General features: G+C 55.1%; 1 protein-coding gene across 8 annotated transcripts in view; it reads right to left on the reverse strand.

Annotated features, from left to right (window-relative positions):
• SIPA1L3 (signal induced proliferation associated 1 like 3) overlaps nucleotides 1–22,871 on the reverse strand; it is a 237,245-nt gene continuing 214,374 nt past the window's right edge. For 7 of the 8 annotated variants that reach the window (XM_042919975.1, XM_042919974.1, XM_042919972.1 and 4 more), the window contains 6 exons: nucleotides 12,780–12,945; nucleotides 11,773–12,025; nucleotides 9,330–9,473; nucleotides 5,197–5,332; nucleotides 3,447–3,528; nucleotides 1–2,214 (listed from right to left, as the gene is read on the reverse strand). In XM_042919975.1, coding sequence (XP_042775909.1) covers nucleotides 2,071–2,214; nucleotides 3,447–3,528; nucleotides 5,197–5,332; nucleotides 9,330–9,473; nucleotides 11,773–12,025; nucleotides 12,780–12,945 — 925 coding nt within the window. In that variant the 3' untranslated portion in view covers nucleotides 1–2,070. The remainder of the gene's footprint in view (nucleotides 2,215–3,446; nucleotides 3,529–5,196; nucleotides 5,333–9,329; nucleotides 9,474–11,772; nucleotides 12,026–12,779; nucleotides 12,946–22,871) is intronic. The other variant, XM_042919979.1, reaches the window with a different exon arrangement.

A 22,871-nucleotide genomic window follows, 5' to 3' on the forward strand; every position in this document is an offset into this window, starting at 1 on the left:
AAAAAAAAAAAAAAAAAAAAAGACAATAAAGAATAAAAAATCCAAATGAAATCAGCATATGAAAAAAAACCCCTGCTATCTTCAAGCCTTCAGATTGAACACTAACCTCAAATTAAATAGATTTGTTTTGCAGAGATCCTTAAAAAATAACAGAAAACAAAACCAAAAATCATAATTTACACTTGTCAATGTACATGATTAGGTCCCCAAAATGATTCAAATGATCTGAAGAGATGAGGAGAACTTAAAAAAAAAGAGGGGGGGGGCAGCCTCCAGGTTAGGGTCTGAGGAAAAGGCGGTGGGGAGGTCCCGGAGAACCCTTCCAAAAAGGGGTGGGGAAGAGGGGCAGAGATATCACAGTAGTTGGCCAGGACTGAGGACCAAGCAGGTCCCACCTTGAAGCCCTCATCTCACACCACAGGTGAGGGAAAGGAGATGGCAGCTGAGGGCTTCTCGAGGGACTGCGGTGTGGCTGGGGTCAGAGGTTGATCACAGGGAGACAGGAGCGCCCTTTTCTCTTGCCCCAGCCGGCCGGCCCAGTGTGGCACCTCCCTGTCCAGCCCGGCACCTCTCTGTGTCCTGTGTAGTTCCGGAGCCCCCTGCCCTGAGGTTTCTGGCCTCAAAGAGAAAGCAGGGGGTGGGGTGTCTCTGGACAAAGGCTGGACGACCTGCTGCTGGCTTCCAGCCCAGAGGGTGCTGCTCGGAGCCGGGCCAGCTCCCCCTGCCTGGGGCCTCCCAAAATGGGAAAGGCCACCCACCTGCCCACCCTGACTTTATCCCTCTGAGTCCTCCCACTGAGTCCCAGTCCACGGGGGACACACCTTGATCCTCAGCTTGAGGTTGGGGGAATCCACAGATTGTGGCCATACAGACTTGTTCTGGCGCAACTCTACATGAAAAAATAAATATATATATATATATATATATTTTTGTTTTTAAAGGAAAAAAAGAAACTCTGTTTCCTGGGTGAACAGCGTAGTACCACTCTGGCTCGGCTGCCTGGCAAGCTGCCCCTTATTGCCTTTAGAGAACCAGCGTCTCATGGGGGGGTTCACACAGCAAAGCACTCCCCGGGAAGCACAGTGAGGGTGTCCGGGCGTCCGCTTGCGAAGGGAAAACAGAACCAGAGAGGAGTTGCAGGCTGTTTTCTCTCCAGCCCTGACCGGAGGGCTGTGTGGAGCCCCTCCTGGTGCCCGGAAGAGGCCCTGGCTGTGCGGTCGGAGCTGGCGGGGCCTGGGGAGGAGAGACAGGGCTTCGCTGCCTGGGGCCAGGGCAGTAGCTGGAAGGTGGCATGGCCTGGGCGCTGTGGCCTTTGGCGGTCGAGGGGCGGATAGAAAAAAGACGGTATAAACAGTCCCGAGTGTGCAAATAGAGTTTCCCCTCAAAGAAGTTGACTTTGGATGCTGGGGGTGTCCTCTCTCCATCCAGGGTCCCAAGAAAGAAGTGAAACTCTAACAAAGTGCTCCTGGCTGCTTTTTGGAAGAGCGAGGTTGGGAGGGGATACTGTCCGTGCCATTTGGAGCTAGTGCACTGGGACTGAGACCCCTGGCCAGTTTCCACACAGGCCTTCATCTCTCTGGGGCCGAGGGGAAGCACGGGCCAGTTTCACACTGGTTTTTCATGCAGGGGGCTTGGCCCCACAAGCCCAAACTCCGTTGCACGTGGTGAAGAAACCTGGTTTGTGGACTCCTGGAGCTGCGGGGTTTGGAGACACACACCTGCCCTCCCTCTCCCCTTCCTACAGCTTCTGATGGCTTGGTCCTAGGAAGAGGCTAGATGGGCCTCCTGGGTGCGGCGTGGGCACGGTCCAGTCCCCAGGGACCAGAGATGGGCAGTTCAGAGGGAGGCCTGAGACCATGTCATCTTGTGGGGCAGGAGGACCTTGAGCAGACCACAGCTCACAGCCCGGGGCGGGGCCTGCGGCCATCCAGGGTTTCCGTGTCCACGAGGAGGGCGGTGGGGCCCTGGCTGGGTTATCGTGGTCATACCCGCAACTGGGAGCGAGCCAAGGGAGACAGGAGAGCGGGAGCCCGCGGCTGGCCCGGGCAGGGGTGGGGGCGGCTCGCCGCCTCAGAGCTCCTTCTTCTCCCTGCAGAAGATCTCCGCGAACTTGCGCAGCTGCTCGCTGGCGGCCTGTGACTCCTCCTGCAGGCGCTGGTTGTTCTGGCGTAAGCTGGCCACCTCCGACTGCAGCACGGCCTTGTCCTGCTTCTCCTGTGGAGTGGGGCCAGCGTCAGCGGGTGGGCACAGACGAGGCCTCCTGAGCCAGGCGGCCAGGGGTTCAAGCCCCAGCTCTGCTTCTCGGCGGCTTCGTAACCGTGGGCAGACTGCCTCATCTCTCTGGACCCATTTCCTCAACTCTTCCAACAGACCTCACTGTAGTTACCACCACCCCGTTTTACCCTCATGGCCATCTAAGGACTCGGGGACTGTTAGCCTCAGTTTCCTGAGAGAGGAAACCCAGCCTCTCCTAACGGAAAGTGGGGAGCTTGGGATGCGGGCGCAGGCTGCCCGCCATACAGGCTCCCTTGGCCTTTCAGAGACGCCCTTTCAGGACATGTCACATCTGAAGGCCGCTGACTTGTCCAAGCTCAGGCAGTATTAGATGGTGGGGTCGGATTTGAACCTGGGCCCCTATGATTCCTGTGCTTGAGGCTTCCACATTACACTCTGCCACCTTTTTGGTTTTTTGCCCGAAAGTATATAAAGCAACAAGTGGAAGTTCTCTGCCCTTATTTCTCTCCTCATTCTTCTACACCCTGGAGGTACGTATAATGAACAATTTGGAACGCTGCCTTCTAGATAACCCTCTGCCCTGTGGATGTTAATTTTTTTTTTTTTTAAAGTATGACAATGTTCTAGGAAATAGTTCTGTAGCTTGCTCAGTTTTTACTTAAGTTACTGGACTTCTTTTGTATGTGAGTAAATACACAGATTCCTGCTATTATTTTAATTGGCTGCAGAATATTCCACTGCATGGGTGTCCTGTCCTTTATATAACCGTTCTCCCGTGGAGGGACAGCTGCACCGGCTCCAATTTTTTTTATTGCAAACAGAGCAGCAATGAGCATCCTTGCTCCTGGATCTCTGTACCTATGCTTGAAATTCTGCTGGACAAACTCCCACAAGTGGAACTGCTAGATCAACAAGGCAGACAGTTACATTGTTTGATAAATATCATCCCCCTGCCCCCCAAAAAGGCTGGGGCCAATGTGTTCTTCCTCCGAGACTGTAGGCAGGTTTCCTCCATGTGTTTCCCAGCCTTTGGCACGGTCACCTTCTACTCTTTACTCAGGACGACACTCAAAGCTGGGTGGTCTCTCCCAGCGTGGAAGGGGTCGGGTGGGGACAGGTGCCGCAGCCTCGCTGCCCACGCCCCACACCCGAGTGTCTGGGGGGCGGAACGCGGGGGTGCGCCACGAGGGCTGGCCGCCTGGCGGCCTTACCTTCTGGAGGTCGGTGTGCAGCTGCTTCAGCATCACCTCCAGCTGGTACACCTTGCCTGTCAGATCCAGGGGAGGCTCCTCGCTGGAAAGACAAGGGGCAGGGTGAGACCCAAGGCCCACCGGCCCCCAGGGAGGGTTCCGGAGGAACAGGGGGTACGGGACACTCCTGTCCCCGAAGTTCTGGAGAGTCCTTTCCTTGCTGGGGTCCTGAGGGATGCCTGGAGGGAGGCTCTGGGGGAAGCCAGAAAGGAGCCAGCCCTCCTCCCTGCTGCGCTTTACCCAAAGACAGTACATCTGTGGATGTGGACGGAGGGCTGTGGCAGCCTGTGGATGGCTGTGCATGTGCCCGCCCTGACGTGTGCCTCCCCCGCGGGGCCTGAACCACGCGTGTGCTTTAGGTGTGAGCGCCTCACACAGAGCAAAACCAGAACCCACCTCACAGACACATCCACGGAGCACCTCGCAGACCTGGGCACGGTGTCTGCCACGGGACACTGAACATGGGGGCCTGCCCTCGGGGACGGGAATGGAGGACACTGACAAAGACGATGACGGCGCCCCCGTGACAGAGAGCCTGCCCTGCGCTGTGCACAGTCTCGATCTAACAGAGCTCCGCGCCCAGTGTAGTCTGGGAGGTCACCTCGTCATTACCCGCTGGGCAGAAGGGGACTCTGCACCCTGGAACCCAGCCCTGGCCTGCCCGGCCCCTGAGGAGGAGAGGGGCAGCCCCTCCCTGTAGGGGCTCCACTAGGCACTGTGGGGGGCGGGGCAGGGTGTGCTGCCGCAGCGGAGAGGAGACACTGAGTCCTCCTGCCCTTTTTTTCCACCACAGTCTTGGCTCCTGGGGCCTGCAGCTGCAGGGCAGGTGGGAGAGGGTCAGCTCAGGGGCGGAGGGAATCCAGGAGCTCGCCCAGAGCCCACAGTCCTGCCCTTTCCACACCCAGCCTGTTCCCGCCCTCACTGTATTGGCACATTTGTAAGTGCCGAGTTCCTGTGATTACAGTCGGGCCACATCTCTGGTGGAGGTTGAGTTCTAAAGCCAGTGAAAAGAGGGGTGTGAAGAAGAGTCAAAAACAAAAACAAAACACCAAAACCCAGGAGAGTCAAAATTTCCCTCGAAAATTACTTAATTTGCCCATAAAGTGCAGCGCACCTCTGGTGTGAGCCTGCCTTGTATTTTTTGCCAACCTAGTGAGGTCAAGTCTGTTGCACTAAACGTGCGATGACCCATGTCCTCTTCTCTCCCCGGGAAGCCTCACGCGGGTAGGGCCTCCGTCAGCGCTTCCACAGCTGGCCCAGCGGGCCGTGCCAGGGGAGAGGCGAACAGTAACTATCAGGTGGCCATCCTCAGAATTCTGGAACGTGCAGAGGAGACCCAGGGGCAGACGGGGGGCGGCGGGGGGGATCAAAGGCAGGGAGGAAGGGACCGGGGCGGGTGAGGATGCAGTGGGGGGCACCACTTAGAGGTTTTTTGAAGTTGGAGGTCGACTGACCATATGAATGACGCTGCGTTGTCTCCACCCACGAGGACCAGGCTAACCCGGACAAGGTCACCTCTGGGTTCCGGTGTGTGGGTTACTCCCAAGTCCCTCAGGGGAGACGCCCCCCTGGCTGTGCCGAGGGGGCGTGGGGGATGGGCAAGCAGCTGCTGTCTCTCATCCGCCTGGTGTCCCCCTCCTTCACGGGGCAGGCCGGCCACCCTCAGGGATCCGAGTTGCTGGGCCACCAGGTGTTCCCAGGGAAACCTCACCTCATGGTAGGGGTGGTCCTGGGGGTTGGGGGCCCCCTCTCCAGGCTCAGGTGGCTGTGGACAGGACTGTGTGCAGGTGGGACCTCCGGGCTCAGAGCTGGGTCGTTGAGGGAGAAGAGTGAGACAGCTCTTTGCACTGCCGGGCAGAGACGGGAGAGGGGAGAGGAGTCAGCAGGGCTTCCAGTGCCTCCTCCCTCTGCTCCCCCGCCCCACCGACCAACCACCTTTCCCAGCACACCTCCCACCCAGACCTCCGTGACACTCCCAATCACTTTTGTTAGATCACGCACTTAGGATGGGCTCCAACCAAAAAAACCAAACCAAATTGACACTAACAACAAAATCTCATCCTGATGCTGAGCAAGCCTGTAGACTAGTGACCAGTTTATACAAAATGCAAGGGACAGAAACAAGTTAAATGGCAGCGTGACAGAGTAACCACCCAAATTCAGCATAAATGACCTGGTTTCATCAACAAACAAATGGTATGAAAAAAGTGGCCAAAAGAGGATGGGGTTGAAGTTGGGTGAGAAGTACACGGGGATTCATTTGCACTGTAGTTTTGAGAAGCTCTGTGAAATTTCAAAAGCAGAAAGAGAAGACAGAATACCATGTATACCGAGGAGAGAAAAGAAATCACATGGCTGTTAAAGCTCTGATTCCCAGGTCCCAACCTGAGCACCTGCATTTTTATTTTTTTGAGGTTTATTTATCTGAGAGAGAGAGAAAGAGAGTGTGGGAGTGAGTGGGAGAGAGGCAGAGAGGGAGAGAGAGAATCCCAAGCAGGCTCCAAGCTGTCAGCTCAAAGCTCAATGCAGGGCTTGATCTTGGGGGTAAATGGAGTGGCCACTGGGGAGGGGGCTTTGGCTGCCCCACCCCCTCTCATAAGCCCACAGCTGGGAACCAGTGTCTGGACAGCTCTGCCTTCCACACATCTGCTGGCATCTGGGTCTCCAGGGAGAGGCTTGGAGCTTCTCAGCTGCTTCCCACAGAACCAGTGATCCTGGCCCTAGGATGCCTGGACCTTGGGGGCGGGGGGGCGGGGGGACGGGGTGGAGAGGAGGTGGCCCTGGCACCTCTCCCTGCATTCCTCCTGGGACATGGCCCCCACACTCCCCTTGCACCCCATCAAAAAAAGAGCCCACTGCTCAGGAAACCCAGGGAATGAGGCCCCCCTCCCCCCACAGGCAGCTGTGAGACCCCCTGGGGCCCCTGTGGAGACTTGGAGAAGACAGCTGATAAAGGCCCTTAGGTTCTCTTCCTGGACCCTGAGTCTGGGGTTGAAAACCCAAATGCCCTCAGGAATATGCAGGTGCTATAAATGGTGCCACTCATTTTTTTAAAACAATTTTTTAAATGTTTTATTTTTGAGAGAGAGAGACAGAGCGTGAATGGGGGAAGGGCAGAGAGAGAGAGGGAGATGCAGATTCTGAAGCAGGCTCCAGGCTCTGAGCTGTCAGCACAGAGCCCAACGCAGGGCTTGAACTCGTGAACTGTGAGATCATGACCTGAGCTGAAGTTAGACGCTTAACTGACTTGAGCCACCCAGGCGCCCCATGATGACACAAGTGCGTGAGCCTACGTAAATTCATTAACGCTAACAACCACTTTGCAGTAGGAATATCATCCGACTTTATTTACAGATGAGCAGACTGAGGCGGCAGAGGCGGACCGGTCGCCACCGTGCTCAGCAGCAGCGAAGCTGGGGCTCAAACCCAGGCAGTGGGCTGTGCGTTGCCTTTAAACCACGCCTGCCCTTACCTCCCTCAGGAGACCGCCGTGCCTTCACTTTTCACATCCTCTGCTGGGCCCCATCTGTGCCCCTCCCTCCCAAAGTCCTGGACCCAAGTAATGTTCAGCCCGACACTACCCGTGACTTGTGGTGGTGGTGGCGGGGGCGGGGCACATGAAACTTTTGGGGCCAGCAGCGTCTGGTTTGTGGAATCAATAAATGAACCAGTATAATATATGCAGTTCCCTTTTTGTCCCCCAAACTATCCCTGCTTTCCCACCACAGCTGTTCAGAGAGTGGGTGAGCATGAAGTCTGTGCCGGGCCGGAGGCACCACGGGATGATGGTCAACTGGGTCACACTTAGAGGAAAGGCCTCCCCATGCCAAGACCCCCGAGATTTGTGGGGATACAGAGCACGTGCATTTTCACTCTGGCAGCAGGTACTGGGCTCGCACCCACCTTACACTGAACCTGCCACGTGCGAGGGGCCCCTTTCCCCTCCCCCGCAAGCAGTGCTCTCGAACTCCATCTCTGCAGTTCTGACTGGTGAGGACGCGTAGCTCAGTGAGTTGTGACTTGCATCTATTTTATTAGGAGAGAGCTTGAGTGTATTTTTAAAAGTGTAAGAGCCATCTCAGTTTCCTTTTCTATAAAGGAAACCATGCCCATCTTTCTGGAAAACGTTCAGGTCCGGGCTTAAATCCTTGCCCTGTGTGCCCTTGGCCAGGTAGGTGACTCTGGTGGCTGAGCCTCAGTTTCCTCATCTGTAACCGGGAATCCTAACACATCCCTCACACTAGAGAATAGAAGTGATGTCTGTGATAAAGTGCTGGCTCTCTAGAGACGCTCTGTAACGTCATGGTGGCCCGCGGTCACCTCCTCCTGGAAATGCCACATGGAGCAACCCTGTCCCCCACTGAGAGCGTCAGGCCTCTGAAGGGTCAAATTTGCCTGCAGCACTGGGCCCCTGCTGGCAGCCACTCCCCTCCCGGTGATTCAGAGGCCTGGCCTGGTCTTCCCGTCTTCCCTGACTGCTCTCCTGTGCCACCTTACCCATAACCAGAGGCCTGACTGCCTCTCCCCCAGGGAGACTGCACGGTAGGAGGAAGCTTCCTCCAGGGCCACCTGCCAGATGTGGACTAGCCCAAACATGGAAATATGAAGGTCATGTACCGTATGGGTCTGGTTTAAGGCACCCTGCGCTGAGCCAGACCCATGCTGGGAAGCCAGTAGTGACCGAGCTGGCCCCAGGTCCTGCCCTCAGAGTCCAGTGGGGACACAGACCCTTCATTAGACAGCGGAGGCCCTGAGGTCAGGGCCGGGAGGGAGGAGGCACAGGCAGAGGGGTCAGGGCTGTGGGAGCCCAGAGCAGGTGCCTAATCTAGACTAAGGGATATCAGGGAGAGCCTCCTGGAGGAAGGACAGCAAAGCTATAGTCTGAAAAATACTGAAAAAAATGAGCCAGAAGAACATGTTCATGTGTGTTAGGGATCACCAGAAGTCCCATTTTACAGTTGACTCTTAGAAAGATAAAGCTGCTCGCCCAAGTCACGTGGGAAAGAAATGGCAGAGATTGTTAGCTGTCCCTTGTCACCTGTTTTCCCTTTTTCCATAATAACGCATCCCAAATTTTAGTTGGGCATAAGGCCTCATTTCCCAGCCTGCCCTGAAGCTATTAGGTGGGGCTGTGTGTGATATTCTGGCCATTGGGAAGTAAGTGCAGGGGGAGCGCCAGGCTTAGAGACACGTCCCTAAATGGAGGGGATGTGTCTCTCCCCTGCTGGTTGGAGCTGGACATGATGGCCAGAGCTCTGGCAGCCATTTTGGACCATGAGGGTAAGGCTCCCTGGAGATGGCAGAGCAGAGGGTTTGAGGAGCCTGCACCCTAATGAATTTGTGGAAGTGCCACACCAGGCCCACACCACCCACCTCAGGACTTTTAACCTGCATAAAAACCTTGCCTATTTAAGTCATTGTTAACTTGCCTATTTAAGTCAAGAAAACTTGGGTTTTCTGCCACCTGCAGCCAAAGCAAATCTAAATGCAATTTGGGTTATTGTAAGTCTGCCCGGTGATATAACATAAGGCACTGTCTTTTGAGGGCTTGTTCTGTGCCTGACATGTTTTACACACAGTTTCCTGTAATCTTCACCGTAGCCCTGGGCAGTGGGCACAGGTCACATTCCTGCTTCGTAGATGAGGTAACGGGATCAGAGAGACAAAGACACTTGCCCAGGACTGCACAGTGAATAAGTGACAGGGCAGGATGTGAACCCTGCTCCCCCTACTTCTGGATCCTGAGCGTGTCCCACTTCAAAGCCCCAAGGCCCTCCACTGATCCTTCTAGAACACAGCAGGGGGTCGGTAGGGACCAGGACAGGTTGGGCAGAAGGCGCCTACCTTCGTATGCCTTGGCTGCATTTACCAGGCTGGACCACTCAAGGCCAGAGGCCGTGTCAGGCAGTGGCATCATCCCGGGGTCAAGGCGCCGCAGTGGCCGGTCCCGCCCATCGGCCAGCGAGAGCTCCGAGGCTGAGATGGTGGCTGGGTAGGAAGAGTGGAGACGGGAGATGGGGGAGAATGACAACGTGAAGGAAACAAACTTTCTGTAGTGTGTAACATTACAGAATTGTTACAGCACAAACGATTAATACAATTATTAGAAGATGACACATGCCAGCAGGAAAAGGGGTGGGAGTATCAGGTGTTTACGAGGGTGGGGACAGAGAGAGAGGAACAGAGTAGCAGGAGGTGAAATCAGAGGTGATGGGGCTGGACTGTGGGGCCTCGTGGGTCAGGACTTTGTCTTTTGCTGAGTGACACAGAGCCACTCAGGTGGCTCTGTGCAGGGAGGGATGTGACCCAACAGAGGTGTTCACGCGCTCTCTCTGGCTGTGTGTAGAAGACGGACCGTGTGGGGGCGGGGAGCGGGGAGACAGTGAGGAGGCTGCCGTGGTCCAGGAGGGAGAGGAGAGCGGACAGGACAGGTGAGGCTGTGGGGGCAGGGGAACAAGCGGCAGCCCCTGGATCTATTTTGTACTTGCAAAAGTACTTCCTGAAGAGGGGATGTGAGTGTGAGCCAGGGTGCAGGGGGAGCTTCAGGATTCGGAAGCTGGCCCTGAGATGGGACGGCAGGGGACAGGCCAGAAGTCTGCTTCTGGAGGTGTGGAGCGGAGGACACAGTGACAGCCCGCAGACATAAATCCAGGTCGTTAGTGCGTGGACAGTGTCTGGTTATGGCAGGGTCACCGTGGGGAGAGCTGCTGGGTCCTCGTGTGACAGGCCAGGCAGAGAAAGAGGCCCCTGGGAGTGACAGCACCAGCGGCCGCATTTGCCGCAGCCATCGGCTGAGTCCCACGTGCCAGCTGTAGGCCCCGGGCCTCGGCCTGCTGATGCCTCACAGCTGCCAAAGGGGAGGGGACAGAGGACTGCCGTGAGGCACCGAGAGGTCAGGAGGTGACTCAGGCAGGAAAGGCCAGGCCTGACTGACCACATGTCCTCCTGCTGAGCACCATGCCGGGTTGTGTCATGGGGATCATCTCCCAGCCTCACCTCCAACTGGCCAGGAGGGAGGTGCTGTTACGGCCCTGAGTTGTGCTCAGAGCGAGACGTCTCGCCCGCATTCACACTGCCTGGTAGTGACACTTGCCTTTGGACTGCGTGGCCTGACACTGACCCTGCTCTAAGCCCAACCCCATGAGGGTTTGGGGTTTAGAAGGTCCCTGTTAATACTCCGTTCTAGCCCTGCTCTGCAGTCTGGAGGTACAAGCCTGACTCGCGATGGATTAAAATGCTTGCTCCAGACGGTAGAATGCTAACAAAATAATAAATAGCTACTGCTTTTCCCGCATATCAGGGATCGTGCTAAGCGTTTTCCACGTATTAATCTGAGTCTCAGTTTAATGCAGTGAGGGGTAGATTCGCCTCGAGCTGAGATGGGGACTGAGTGAGAGGAGGCTTTGGGAGGCTCCATCCCAATAATACAGGACACAGCCCTCGGCCAAAACCCCTGGGACACATCTCCGAAGTCAAGATCTGTTTGAATCGGAGAAAGTTGTGCAGGTGCTATAACATACCACACCCAGAACGGCTGGGCAGCACCCCGTATCCAACACAACAGTGTTCTGCAGTGAAGTTCACGGTCACTCACACCAGATGGGGTAAAGAAGAACAACAAATACATAGCCTCATGTCCGTCTGGGTTGGGTTTTGCTGCTCAGTGAGCTTGGCCCAAACTTCTGCATGACCTCTCAGTTGTAGAGTGTTTGGGGTTGTGAATGAGGGATTGCAGGGTGGACCAAAGGCAGGGCCAGCCCGAAATGGTGCACCGGTTCTGATGGGGGCCATGTGCACGGTGCCCCCTCGTGGGGGATGCTCAGTAAGCAGTCGCTGGATGAGTCAAAGGATGGATGAGTCATATCCCTACACCCCCTCCCTCCAAGAGCTGGCAGACTTGGGGGGAATCAGGTAAGTAAATAAACACTCGCGAAGCCATCTGCTTGGTGCTGGGACAGGATCTGGGGGCGCAGCAACTGTAAGGCCTGATCCTCACGGCCCTCCAGGCTGCAGCAGGGGGTGCTGACACCCTCTCTCTGGTCTCAGATGACTCCAATTTTGGGGCACTCCAGACTTCTAGGTGACCCCCCAGGTGCCTGGCCGACAATCCCCTGCTCTGTGGGACACCCTGTGCCACACCATCGGTACCCGACTGAAACTCCTATGCACCCCACCTCCCTACCATGGATGACACCAACACTGAGGATCTCCAGTGCTGACTGTCCCCCCTCCCCCGCTTCCCATCGCCAGGGAGACTCCCCCGCCAGCCCCAGGGGCCCGGGCTCACATTTCTTTTCTGGGAAGCCATTGTTGCCGGTCGCAGGGACGGTGCTGGGGCTGCCGCCGCCAGGGGGGTGGGGGTGCTGGTGCTGGCGGCGGGCGGGCAGCGTGCTGGAGGGGAAGGCGCAGGTGCTGCTGAAGAGCACATCACTGGGCAGGCCCGGCTCCAGGCTGGCAGCGTTGGCGAAGCTGGGTTCCCGCCGCCCGCTGCACAGACTCTCATCTGACAGTGTCCGCTGCAGGCTCTTCTGTGGGGACTGCTGTCGAGACAGGGTGGGTCATGGGCCGCGGTCGTGGCCTGGCTCACGGTCACTGTCCTCGGAGGCACCTTCCCGTCTTGGATGGCTGTGTTTCTGACCCACCGGGCATCTGCTTTTGCCCCTTTCTGCTCAAAGAATCCCAAGTTTCCCCTGGGGATAGCTCCTCCCCCAGTCACGCCCCACTTGGTTCTGGCCCTCAAGAGGCCAATGCCACTCTCCCGTTCCAGGTAAGGTCAGGGAAGGCAACGCCAGTCATCGGTGGGGACCGCTGGGGACAGCGCCCTGGAGAGACTGGGGCCAGCTTGGGCCCACAGGAGAGCACAGCCAACCAGGAGTAGGTGGGCACAAGAGTGAAGGGAAGCAGTGTCTAAGGGAGCCTGACTTTCCTGGGAACCCGCCTCCACTCTTGGACCGTGCAGGGTGGGTGGGTGGAGGCTGCTTCTGGCCTGGGCTCCATGAGAAGGACATGAGAGCCAGTTAAGAGCATCCCTTCCCAGTCACATGAGCTACCCTAGTGTGGAAGAAATGCCCCACGTGCCTACCGAGGCTGGCTTACATTGCGATTAGGTCCCTGACTAATGTGACGACCCGACCCCTGACTGCGAAGCTACATACACCCAGACGGGACCGGCAGTGCCCCAGGTGGAGGCCATGGGCAGAGTGACTGCAGGGGGCCCTGTCTTCCTCCCTCACCCTCCCATGACCGCCTGGCCCGCCAGACTGTGTGTGCGTGTGTGGGGCGGCCTCTACATACTCCCGCGTCTCTCTCCTGCTCCGGCGCCAGGTTGTCCATGATGATGAGTTTCTTCAGGTCGTCCTCGATGGTGGATTTGTAGTTCTTTCGTGGGGAGCGGAGGTCTCGGAGGGACGCCCTCAACCGCGGCTGCCCGAAGACGTTTTTCGTGTTGGTGTCCACCTGCCTAGAATGACAGGATCGGGGTCAGAGGGGTCTTGGGGGGGGAGGGGGTTCAAGCTGCTTCTCAAAGCGGTCCTGACCCAAGGCTGGCTGCCACCGCCACCGGGTGAGGGGCCACAGCCTTCTCCGTGTCACCTGGTGAAGGTGAGCTGGGGTGGGGGGGCAGCGTTTATCCTCACCATTCACTCGTCCCGCAAGTGTTTCTATCTTCTGGGAACCCGCTCTGGGCCATGCCTTGTTCACATAGCAGTGAACATGGCGCTGACCTCCAGTCGGGGAGACTGACAACGAATATATGGACAGAAGTCTGGGGGAAGCAGGAGGGAGCCCACAGGGTGGAAGAGCACTCCAGGAAGAGGAAACAGCAGGTGCTGGGCTACGAGGGGTTCAAGCTTGGTAAGTGAGGAGTGGAGGGGCCCACAGGCGGGGTGGCCTGAGTGAGGGGACAGAGAGGGGATGGGTGGTGTGAGGGGAGGTCTGGGAGGCGACGGGACAGATCCTGCAGGAACTGCAGGAATGAGCCACAGAGGAGACCTGGGGCTACATCTGGGGAGCCTCTGAGATTCCGAACTGGTGAGTGTGAGATCCTGATTTGTGTTTTAGAAGGATCACTCTGGTGGCTGGATGGAAAAGTGACCCTCACGGAAGTGGGGCCAAGAGCGGGAGGAGGGAGACAGTGAGAAAGTTCCTGCAAGCTGTTGGGGTGAGAGATGAGGGTGGCCCAGACCAGGGCTTCCAACTGCAGAGGAGAGATGGGGTCCCATGGCGTCTCACAGAGGGATAATCTCCTGGGAGCCAGGTCCCCATGGGGTGAGTGCTGGGCCACGGAGAGCAGACCTCTGGCCGGGGCCCCCAGGGTCCATCGTCAGATGTCCCTAACTTTGGTTTTCCTCACCCATCGTATGGGCTAAGAGAGTTCACGAATCATGGGGTGGCTGGGAAGATCCAGAGATCAGGCACCTGAACCCGGGGCAGGGCCCTGGGGCCCCCTGATGGCCACCATCCCCATTTTTCTACTGGGACCCCATGCTGCCTTCCAGAACACTGCCATCTAAAAGCCACTGAGGCACAGCCTGGGGCTAAATAAAAGCAGGAGCCCCCAGAGGCGGACAGGCCTGGGTCTGAGTCGTTCTTGCTGAGAGGCTGCAGGTACATCACACCACCTCTCCGATCCTCTGGAGAACGTGCTGACCTCCCAGCACTGTGGGGATTGCTAGAAAGTGCCGGCTGGCACCCGACAGAGCCAATGCTTGGGAAGCATTCCCAACTGCTTACCGGAGGCTGGCCCCGAGCTGCGCACGCTCCTCCACTGCTCCCCTGACCCCTCTGCTGGCCCCACAGGCCGTCATCCTCTGGCTCCCCTGGGGCTCCCTGTCCTCCACTCCTGGGACTTCCCCTGAGGCCTCCTCTAGCTCTCAGACTCTGGCCCAGCCTTTGGGCTCAGGTCTGACTTTCCTGGTGAAAACTGGGTCCCTGACCAGAGGTGTCACCAGGAGGGAAATAATGACAGCTAACAGGCCCTCACTGTGTACCGGGCCCTGTCCACCATCCCGAGGACTCCATGCACAACTCGTTGAATCTGCACAGCAGCCTCCCCAGGAGCCACTATTACTGTTACTCCCATTTTACAGATGGGGACTGAGGTACAAAGGGACTAGAGTAACTACACAACAGGCGTCCAAAGTCACACAGCCCCTGTGAGTGGAGGAGTCAGGATTCTAGCCGAGGCCACCAGGCTGCAGGGCCTACAGACATTACCACTGTACTTGACCGCCATGTTTGTACCACAGACATGGCATGTAAAGGATGAACGGTGTGTGGAACGTAATCGCGTTTGGCTTAGTAATAATCTTTTAAATGCAGAAAAAAAGTTCTGGGAGAAATCATGAACAATGGTAAATTACCTCTGGGAAGTAGGCGTCTTTTTAGGAGGTGGGGAGAAGGGACTTTCCCTCTTTATCTGATACCCTTCTGAACTGTCTCTGTTTATTAATCGCAAGCTATCGCAATAATAATCATTTTAACAACTATTTTAAAAAAAGGTGACACCTGGACTTTATCATTTTGTAACTCAGGAAAGAAAAAGTCTTTGAACCCAGGAAGAAATAAGATGTCTAGGGCTCCTGAGGGTTTTGAAGTCTGTATTTCCTTTCTCATTTTCTCAGCTGCCACCTTGGGATTTTAACAAAAGAAGGAAGATAGGGTGGCGAGTTTTTTTTCTTCTCAGGTCATATTCCTCCCCAAATTAGAATTCTAGGTCTAGGGTAATGCTGGCTCCATTACGGTGTTCTCTGAAGTGTGCTCTCTGGGCAAATGAAAAGCTTTAGATCCAAAAAAGAGACACAGAAAGCGTATACGCCCTCAGTGAGTTCCTCCCATGGGAGCTGGAAGGGGGCTTACCCCTCCCCATGCCAAAGGGGTTTCGCCATTTTCCAGAATCCCCTGCAAGGAAGGGGGTGATGTGTGGGACTCAGCGCAGGGCATGTCATGTGCTATGCCCATCTCTCCTGGAGAGGGAGCCGGCTGGGACCTCAGCCTGTCTATGGCAAAAAGGGGCACCGTTTACAAGGCCGTCCTCCGGGACAGATGCAAACCCCCCCGCAGAACACTTTCAAACATGCATACTCTCGGCCCGAGGGGCTCTACTTCTGGGAGGGTGTCCTTCAGGAAGGGGAAGGGTGAAGCCTCCCAGAGAAGGACGATGGCCCCACAGAGTAAGAGAGGCAGACCTGATCCACATGACACCGGAAGAGGTTCTCTCAGATACAGCACAGAAATAAAGAAGTGGTATGTATAGCGTGAAATCATTTTTAGCAGTAACTGAGTTTACACACAGCTTAGTTTGATACATTAACATTTACCAAACTCTCAACTCCAAAAGATGGGTACCCTTGGGGGATTCACTTTCTAAGAATGTGCCTCACCACAGCCATGAGATCCTTGACGATAAGCCCTCCTCTGCCTCTGCCCTCATCTCCTCCCACACAGGCCTCCCAATGCTCCTTAAACATGCCAGACACATTCCTGCCCCAGGGCCTTTGCACTGGCTGTTGTGTCTGCCCAGAGTGTCCTCAGTGGCATTTCCCATGAATGGCAGCTTTTCACCCATCCAGCTTTTCTCAAATGTTGCCTCCTCAGAGAAGCCTCCCTGACCACTCAGCCCTCTGGCGCTCCCTCCCAGCCCAGATGTGCTCGATCGCGCAATCCTGAGTGCTGCTTCACTTGTTCACCTCCTGGCAGTTTGTCGTGGGCACTTGTGTGCTTGTGGTCCCACTCCCACCTCACCTGCAGCCATCTGCATCCTGTTCTGTGTGGGGAACAAGGCTTGCCATGTTGCAAGCACTCAGAAGTAGCTGTTCAGTGTGAATCACACAGAACCAACCTTCCTTCCTCCCAACCAACCCACTAACCCACCTGCCCATCCCCTTCCTGCCAACCTTCCTCTCTTCCTTTTCTTTTTTCTGTTCATTTATTTTTGAGACAAAGAGACAGAGTGTGAGTCGGGGAGGGGCAGACACAGGATCCGAAGCAGGCTCCAGGCTCCAAGCTGTGAGCAGAGAGCCTGACGCAGGGTTCGAACTCATGAAGTGAGAGATGGTGACCCGAGCCAAAGTTGGACGCTTAATTGGCCGAGCCACCCCAGGTGCCCCCTCTCTTCCTTTTCTTAAAAAAAAAAAATTATTTAAGTAATCTCTACATCCAATGGTCGGGCTTGAACTCACAACTCCAAGATCAAGAGTCGCATACTCCTCTGACTGAGCCAACCAGGCACCCCTCTTCCTTCCTTTTACAACAAGCTTAAATGACTTCTATGAAAGAGGAAAAAGTACAGAGATATCTTAAAAAGTTAAGCCAAAGAACACAAGTATTCCTTCCCTGCTCTGTTTCCTTTGTGTTTATTTGCAAAATCTCCTTCCCAGCTCCCAGGACCTCCAGGACTCTCCTGGGGGCATTCCTGATTCTGCGGGGGAAGGCTGGCTCACCAGAGGACATCCTGCTACGACCGCCTCCCCCAACCCTCAACTCGGCAACACATCTCATCCGCAGCCGGTCCCGCGGCCCGACACTGTCTGTGTGCTGCCACGACGCGTCTAAAGGGGAAAAGGACGACGGAATTCAGTTTGGAGAGTCAAATCGATCATTTGTGCTCTTAATTCTTTTCCTCCTGGAAGAATTTTCCAACGTATTTCCTACACTGCAAATTCTGAGCAATAATTTAAAGTGGTATCAGTTCCAGGTTAACAAAGCCAACCGAACCGGGCTCGCACATTCTGATCTTTTTCCTTTTTCTCAAGATCTCTGGTCTCCGTAATTGTCAAAACCTAATGACCCCTGAGGACAAAACAGACCGCTCTCTGATTATTCAAAAGAATGAGATCACCTCTTTGGTGCTAACATGGAACCGTCACCGAGGTTAAGAGAAGAGCAAGAAAGAGAAAAAGGCAGAAGGGTAGAGACGGGGAACCATACTGGCAAATGAAGAGGAGGGTGGGGGAAGAAGCACGCACGATCACAGGGGCTTCATCATGTTTGGAACATTCCAGGAAGGATGCAGCAGAAACAGAGCTATGGCTGCATGTGGGGAGGGGCGCTGGGCCGCTGGGCGCCACAGAAGGGAGAGATGCTTCTTTTGTGTTGCAAACCCTTTTGTACTAGTTTGGTTTTTATCCTGCGCACGTTTTACCTTTCAAAGTTCAAATGAAGAAAACGCCAGGAAGGATGTGCCTTCTCTCGATGTCTGCCCTACAGCACCGGACATAATCTCTAATTTGCCCATGTTGCCTGAACTTGGGACTTTGCCGTGTCGTGGAATTAAACCACTTGCAGTGGAGAAAAAAGAAAGGCAACTTACAAAGAAGGCTCTGCAGTAAGGAGCCAGACAACAGCAACTCCTTTTTCCTGTGACACAAGGGCCAGAGGTGGAAGGCGACCAACGGCTCTGACTTGGCCGGGCCTGCTCCCAGCTGACTCTGGGCTCTGGCCTCCAACTGGGGCGGCTCCCTCGGGGCCGAGTTAATTAAGCTAATTAGCACCGCTGTCAGCCTGTCTGAGCTGGGGGCTGTGCCAGCACGGCTGGCGAGGACACACAGCAGGTCTGCACCTCAGGCGGAGGGAGGATATTCCTGGAAGGATGGCTGGGAGAGCCCTGTAGGAGCAAGCAGTGGCGGCCTGCCCTGTCGTGGGAGGAGTGGGGGGTGGATGTTGGGGACAGGCTTTCCCCTGCTCCTTTGGTGGCTGCGCTGAGCTGGACCTAAATCCGAGGAAGGAAGGAGCCCGAAGGCCAGCCGTCAACCAATAGACGCCAGTGCCTGTCAGCCCAGCCAACAGTGACCAGGCATTTCCCTGTAATTCACTGAAATCCTCACGTCACCTCTAGGATGGGTACTCCTGTCCTCCCCTTTTGAGGCTGGGGCAACTGAGGCACAGTGAGTTGAGGACACTCAGCATCCACATTTGCCGGATGCTCTGAGCCACCGTGAGATTCACTCATGATGGAAGCTGTGCTCGACCGTGCATGGGTCGTGGTAGCAGCTGCTCCTGGTGAGCTGCTGGGCCTTCGCCCCGGTGCTGGTGTCTCGTGTGTGGCTGCATTCTTTCCTCACGGCTGCCGTGAGAGAGAGGTTCTACCATCGCCTCACCCCACAGGTGGGGGCACCGATGCCGACAGGTGCTGGTGGAGCTGGGATGTGAACTGAGACGGTCAGACTCAGGGACTACCCGTCACCCCGAGTGCTCACTCGCTCCTGCTATCCAGGCTGCCCCACACACGGTATTTCCCCTCGTCCCCTCAGGGGCCCTACGTGAGGATGCTTGGGGCCTGGGTCCTTAAGTGTGACAACAGAAACTGTTCGCTAGGGCCTGCCTCCTTACTGGGCCCAGAGTCTGCGGGGACAGGGTCGGGCAGGGCCCGACCTGTATGGGTCCAAACAACCCTGTGTAATGTCGCTGACTAGTGTGACACTTGGAGACACGTGGTGTCAGTATGGCCGTTCCCTGGAAGAGCAGCGGCCTGTTCTTGGCTGTGCCTGTTTGTGGGGGAGGCTTCTTAGGGTGGGGCCCAGGGGCCACTCTAGCCCACAGGGGCACTGCCGTCCCTTCAGTTGGGTTAAGATCAGCCTGCCGGGGAGGAGATGCCCAGGACGGATAGGGGCTGCTGACTCCACCTCCCGATCTGAGCTCCTGCCTCGCATCTCCTGCCGCTGCCGGTAGAGAAACACGCTGGCGTGGTCACACCCTCACCTGCTAAGCTCTGTGCTGCTGGAACATGGTGGGGTGGGGAGAAGCTCCCATGGATTAACTCACTAAATCCTCACAACCCTGGAGCTAGGGATGACTGTCACCCCATTTTAAAGAGAGGGAAACTGACGGGTTAAGGTGGGGGTCGGCAGCTGACGGATTCCCATCCTGACCCTCACGCTGTTCTGTGATGGCCAGCAGAATTAAGTGGTCAAAACAGGGGTGTCTGGCCATCTCCTGAGGCAGAACTGTCGGCCTGTCCCTCCCCCAGTGTTGACCAGGGCCTGCAGCAGAAGGGCCGAGCACGAGAGACACAGCACAGATCCTCTGTCCTTCACTAGCTTACTCCATCGTTTGGTCAACTAGAGCACGTGCCCAAATACAGAGGACACTGCTCTGTCCAAGAAATTAGTCCTCAGGAAATAGGAGTCGCTGCCCTGCACAGGAGTCCTCCTTGGGTGGTTTATATGACAAGACACTCTGATGGTTAATTACCTTGCCAGGTATGAATCCTGGCTCCGTTACTCAGCTAGAAAGCTGGGTAACCTGGCTATGTACTTCTAACTGTGCCTCAGTTTCCTCATCTGGAAATGGGAGGTAAGAACAGATCCCTCTTGTGAGGAGGATCAATGGGGCTGGGTCTGTACAGCCCGAGCCCAGCAGTCAGGCTGAAAGGGAGAACCCCTGCGTTGGATGAGGCCATTAGCACTTCTCCATGGGGCGTGTTAGAGGTCTTTGACCGGAATTAAGGAAAAGGGAAGGAAAGAAAGACAGGTTTGGTAATTACTCCTGGTGGGGGTGGGTGATGAGCTCATAATATGTGGTGACCTTGTGGGGACAAATTACACAACGAACGAACATAACATTTGCAGTGATTAACCTTAACTAACTGAGTGAATCTGGGCAAGTAACGTAACCATTCTGTACCTCAATTTTTCTTATCTGGAAAATGGGATGCAAAGTACTTGCATAGTGAGGATTAAATGAGCTAATGTAGGGGAAGGGCTTCTGACAGTAGTTGCTAAAGTGGGTATTAACATACGGAGGTAAATAAGTTATGCAAATGAGTTCTTGTGCCTTGGGATTAAATTTCAGTGACAGCTTCATAGGCAGGAAAAAAAAAAGGTATGTTTAACCTCAAATAATTTAGCTTGAAGACGGTGTTTTCTGGAAAATTAGGTTAGGTGACTCAGAAGTATCTTTTTTTTTTTTTTTTTTTTTTAGAAGTATCTTTAACAATGATAAAGACACTATCTCCAAAATGCTCAGAGAGAATCTGAATAAAACAACTTTATGAAATGCGAGTGTGTGGACAAAAGCAATCATTCTAAATTAACATATTATCTTCTGCATGTGATTTAAAAAATGTATCCAGCTGGCTCAGTCCATGAAGCGTGTAACTCTTGATCTTAGGGTTGTAACTTCAAGCCCCATGTTGGGTGCAGATCACTTAATAATAAAATCTTTAAAAAAATGTATCTATAACTAAATTATTGAATATTATAAGAAGCCATGAAACTATTTTATGTGTGTCCCCAAATATTTGATATATATTTAAAAAAAAAATTTTTTTTTAATGTTTGTTTATTTTTGACAGAGAGGGAGACAGAGCATGAGCGGGGGAGGGGCAGAGAGAGAGGGAGACACAGAATCCGAAGCAGGCTCCAGGCTCCGAGCTGTCAGCACAGAGCCCGACACGGGGCTCGAACTCACAAACTGTGAGGTCATGACCTGAGCCGAAGTCAGTCGCTCAACCGACTGAGCCACCCAGGCGCCCCTATTTGATATTTTTATATATATATTTTATATACTTAGTTTACACACATACATTTATACAAATATACACATCTATAAAAAGCCCTGTTTGAGTCTTATCATAGGGAAAAATAGGTTTTTGTTTGTTCAGTGTTATCATATATTCAGGCATATCACCTGAGCACCTACTGTGTACTGGGCCCCGGGGTGGGGCTCATGGCACCTCTGCTCTCCTGGAATTCTCAGTCCACCATGGGGGACAGAGAGGAAGCCAGCCGCCAGGAAATGATGCTCTGATGTACCCTGGGACAGGTGCCGCAGAAGGGAAGAAGCATGAGGTCAGTGGAAGGGATGAGCCTGGTGTGGGCTTGACCGAATTTCCCCAGGGATGGCGTGTCTGGGTTAAGACCTGAGAGGTGGTGTTATGGGTCCCCTCCCATCAAAAAGATGCTGAAGTACAAACCCAGCATCTCAGAGCGTGACCTTATTTGGAAATAGGGTCTCAGACAATGAGGATGGACCCTCGTCCAGTAACTGGTGTCCTCATAAAAGGGGGAAACGCCAACACAGAGACGCGCCCACAGGGAGGAGGCTGCGTGAGGACGAAGGCGGACGCTGGGGAGATGCATCTACAGACCACGGAGTCCAACACGTGGCCTGCAAATCTGCAGCAGCTGGGAGACCAGCTGGAACAGGTTCCCCTTCGCAGCCCTCAAAAGGAACCGACCCGGCCAGTGCCCTGATCTCGGACATCTGACCTCTGAACCGTGAGACAGTACATTTCTGGAGTCGAGCCGCTCAGTCTGTGGCACCTCACTGGCGCGGCCCTAGTAGGTACGCACGCGGGAGAAGGACAGCCAGAGCGGCTGCCGTGGTGGAAGAGCAGAAGGGGGTCAGCAGGGACTGACCCTCCGGCTACCCTGAACAGTGGGGGTCTCGTAGTATCTTATGGGGTTGCAGCGAGAATGCGACGAGATGCATGGCGCGTACGTTCACTGAAGGAGCACCCGGAGCGCCAGGCAGCCGAGACATGGCACCCGTTCTCCAGAAGAACGAGAAAAGTGACCGAATGACGGCAGGGGCCAGGTCTAGTTGGGAAGGCCCATCTGACGAGGTGGCATCAGACTAAGCTTCCCGGAGACAGCCCTGAGATCGGGGGTGGGTGGGGGTGGGGGAGTTCTCCGGGCACTAGAGAACCCCCGGAAAGGCCCTGAGGTTGGCCTAGCCTTGGTAAGCATGAGGTGCAGCAGAGGCCAGTGGAGTGGAGAAGGGAGGGGGCGAGCGGGAGGATGGGAGGCCAGAGGAGGGAGGAAGCCGACCGAGCAGGGTCTGCGCAGGAGTTTCGGCGAAGCACATGCCGCAGCCGGTGCCTGGTACTTGTGTGCTTGGTCAACGGAGCCCTCGTCATCCAGCCCGGGGGTGGAGGTGAGCGGAGGGTCAGAGCCTAGACTCCCGCGTGTCCCTGGCTGTGAGTGATGCGTGTGAACTGGACTCTCGGTGTGAGTTGCCCAGCCTCTCCTGCGGACATCTGCAGGGTCACGTTTCTGTCTTCCTGACACCTGTCTCCTTCTGAGCTCTGCGTCATCCACACATTTGAATGGTCCACCCAGGTCATGAAAGACTTTACAAAGAACTGGGGGAGGAGGGCAGATTCCCTCCACACCCAATGGAAGAGGAGCCTTGGACCACTTCTATCCCTTACCAGCTGAGTGACTCGGGGCCTCAGTTGCCTTATCTGTAAAATGGGGTGAATGGCAGGTCTGCCTTACAGAGCTGTTGTGAGGACTCAGGGAACTAATTCACGTACAGGAGCTTAGAACTGAGACTGGCACACAGTGAGCACTCAGTAAATGTGAGGTATCGTCTTCTAACTTAAAACAGAAATCCTTCCCTAATGCACACTCTTCCCCTCTCTTCTGCTCTACAGTAGAGCAAAAT

Source organism: Panthera leo, chromosome E2 (assembly GCF_018350215.1).
Source record: "Panthera leo isolate Ple1 chromosome E2, P.leo_Ple1_pat1.1, whole genome shotgun sequence".
In the NCBI taxonomy this organism is placed as follows: Eukaryota; Metazoa; Chordata; class Mammalia; order Carnivora; family Felidae; genus Panthera; species Panthera leo.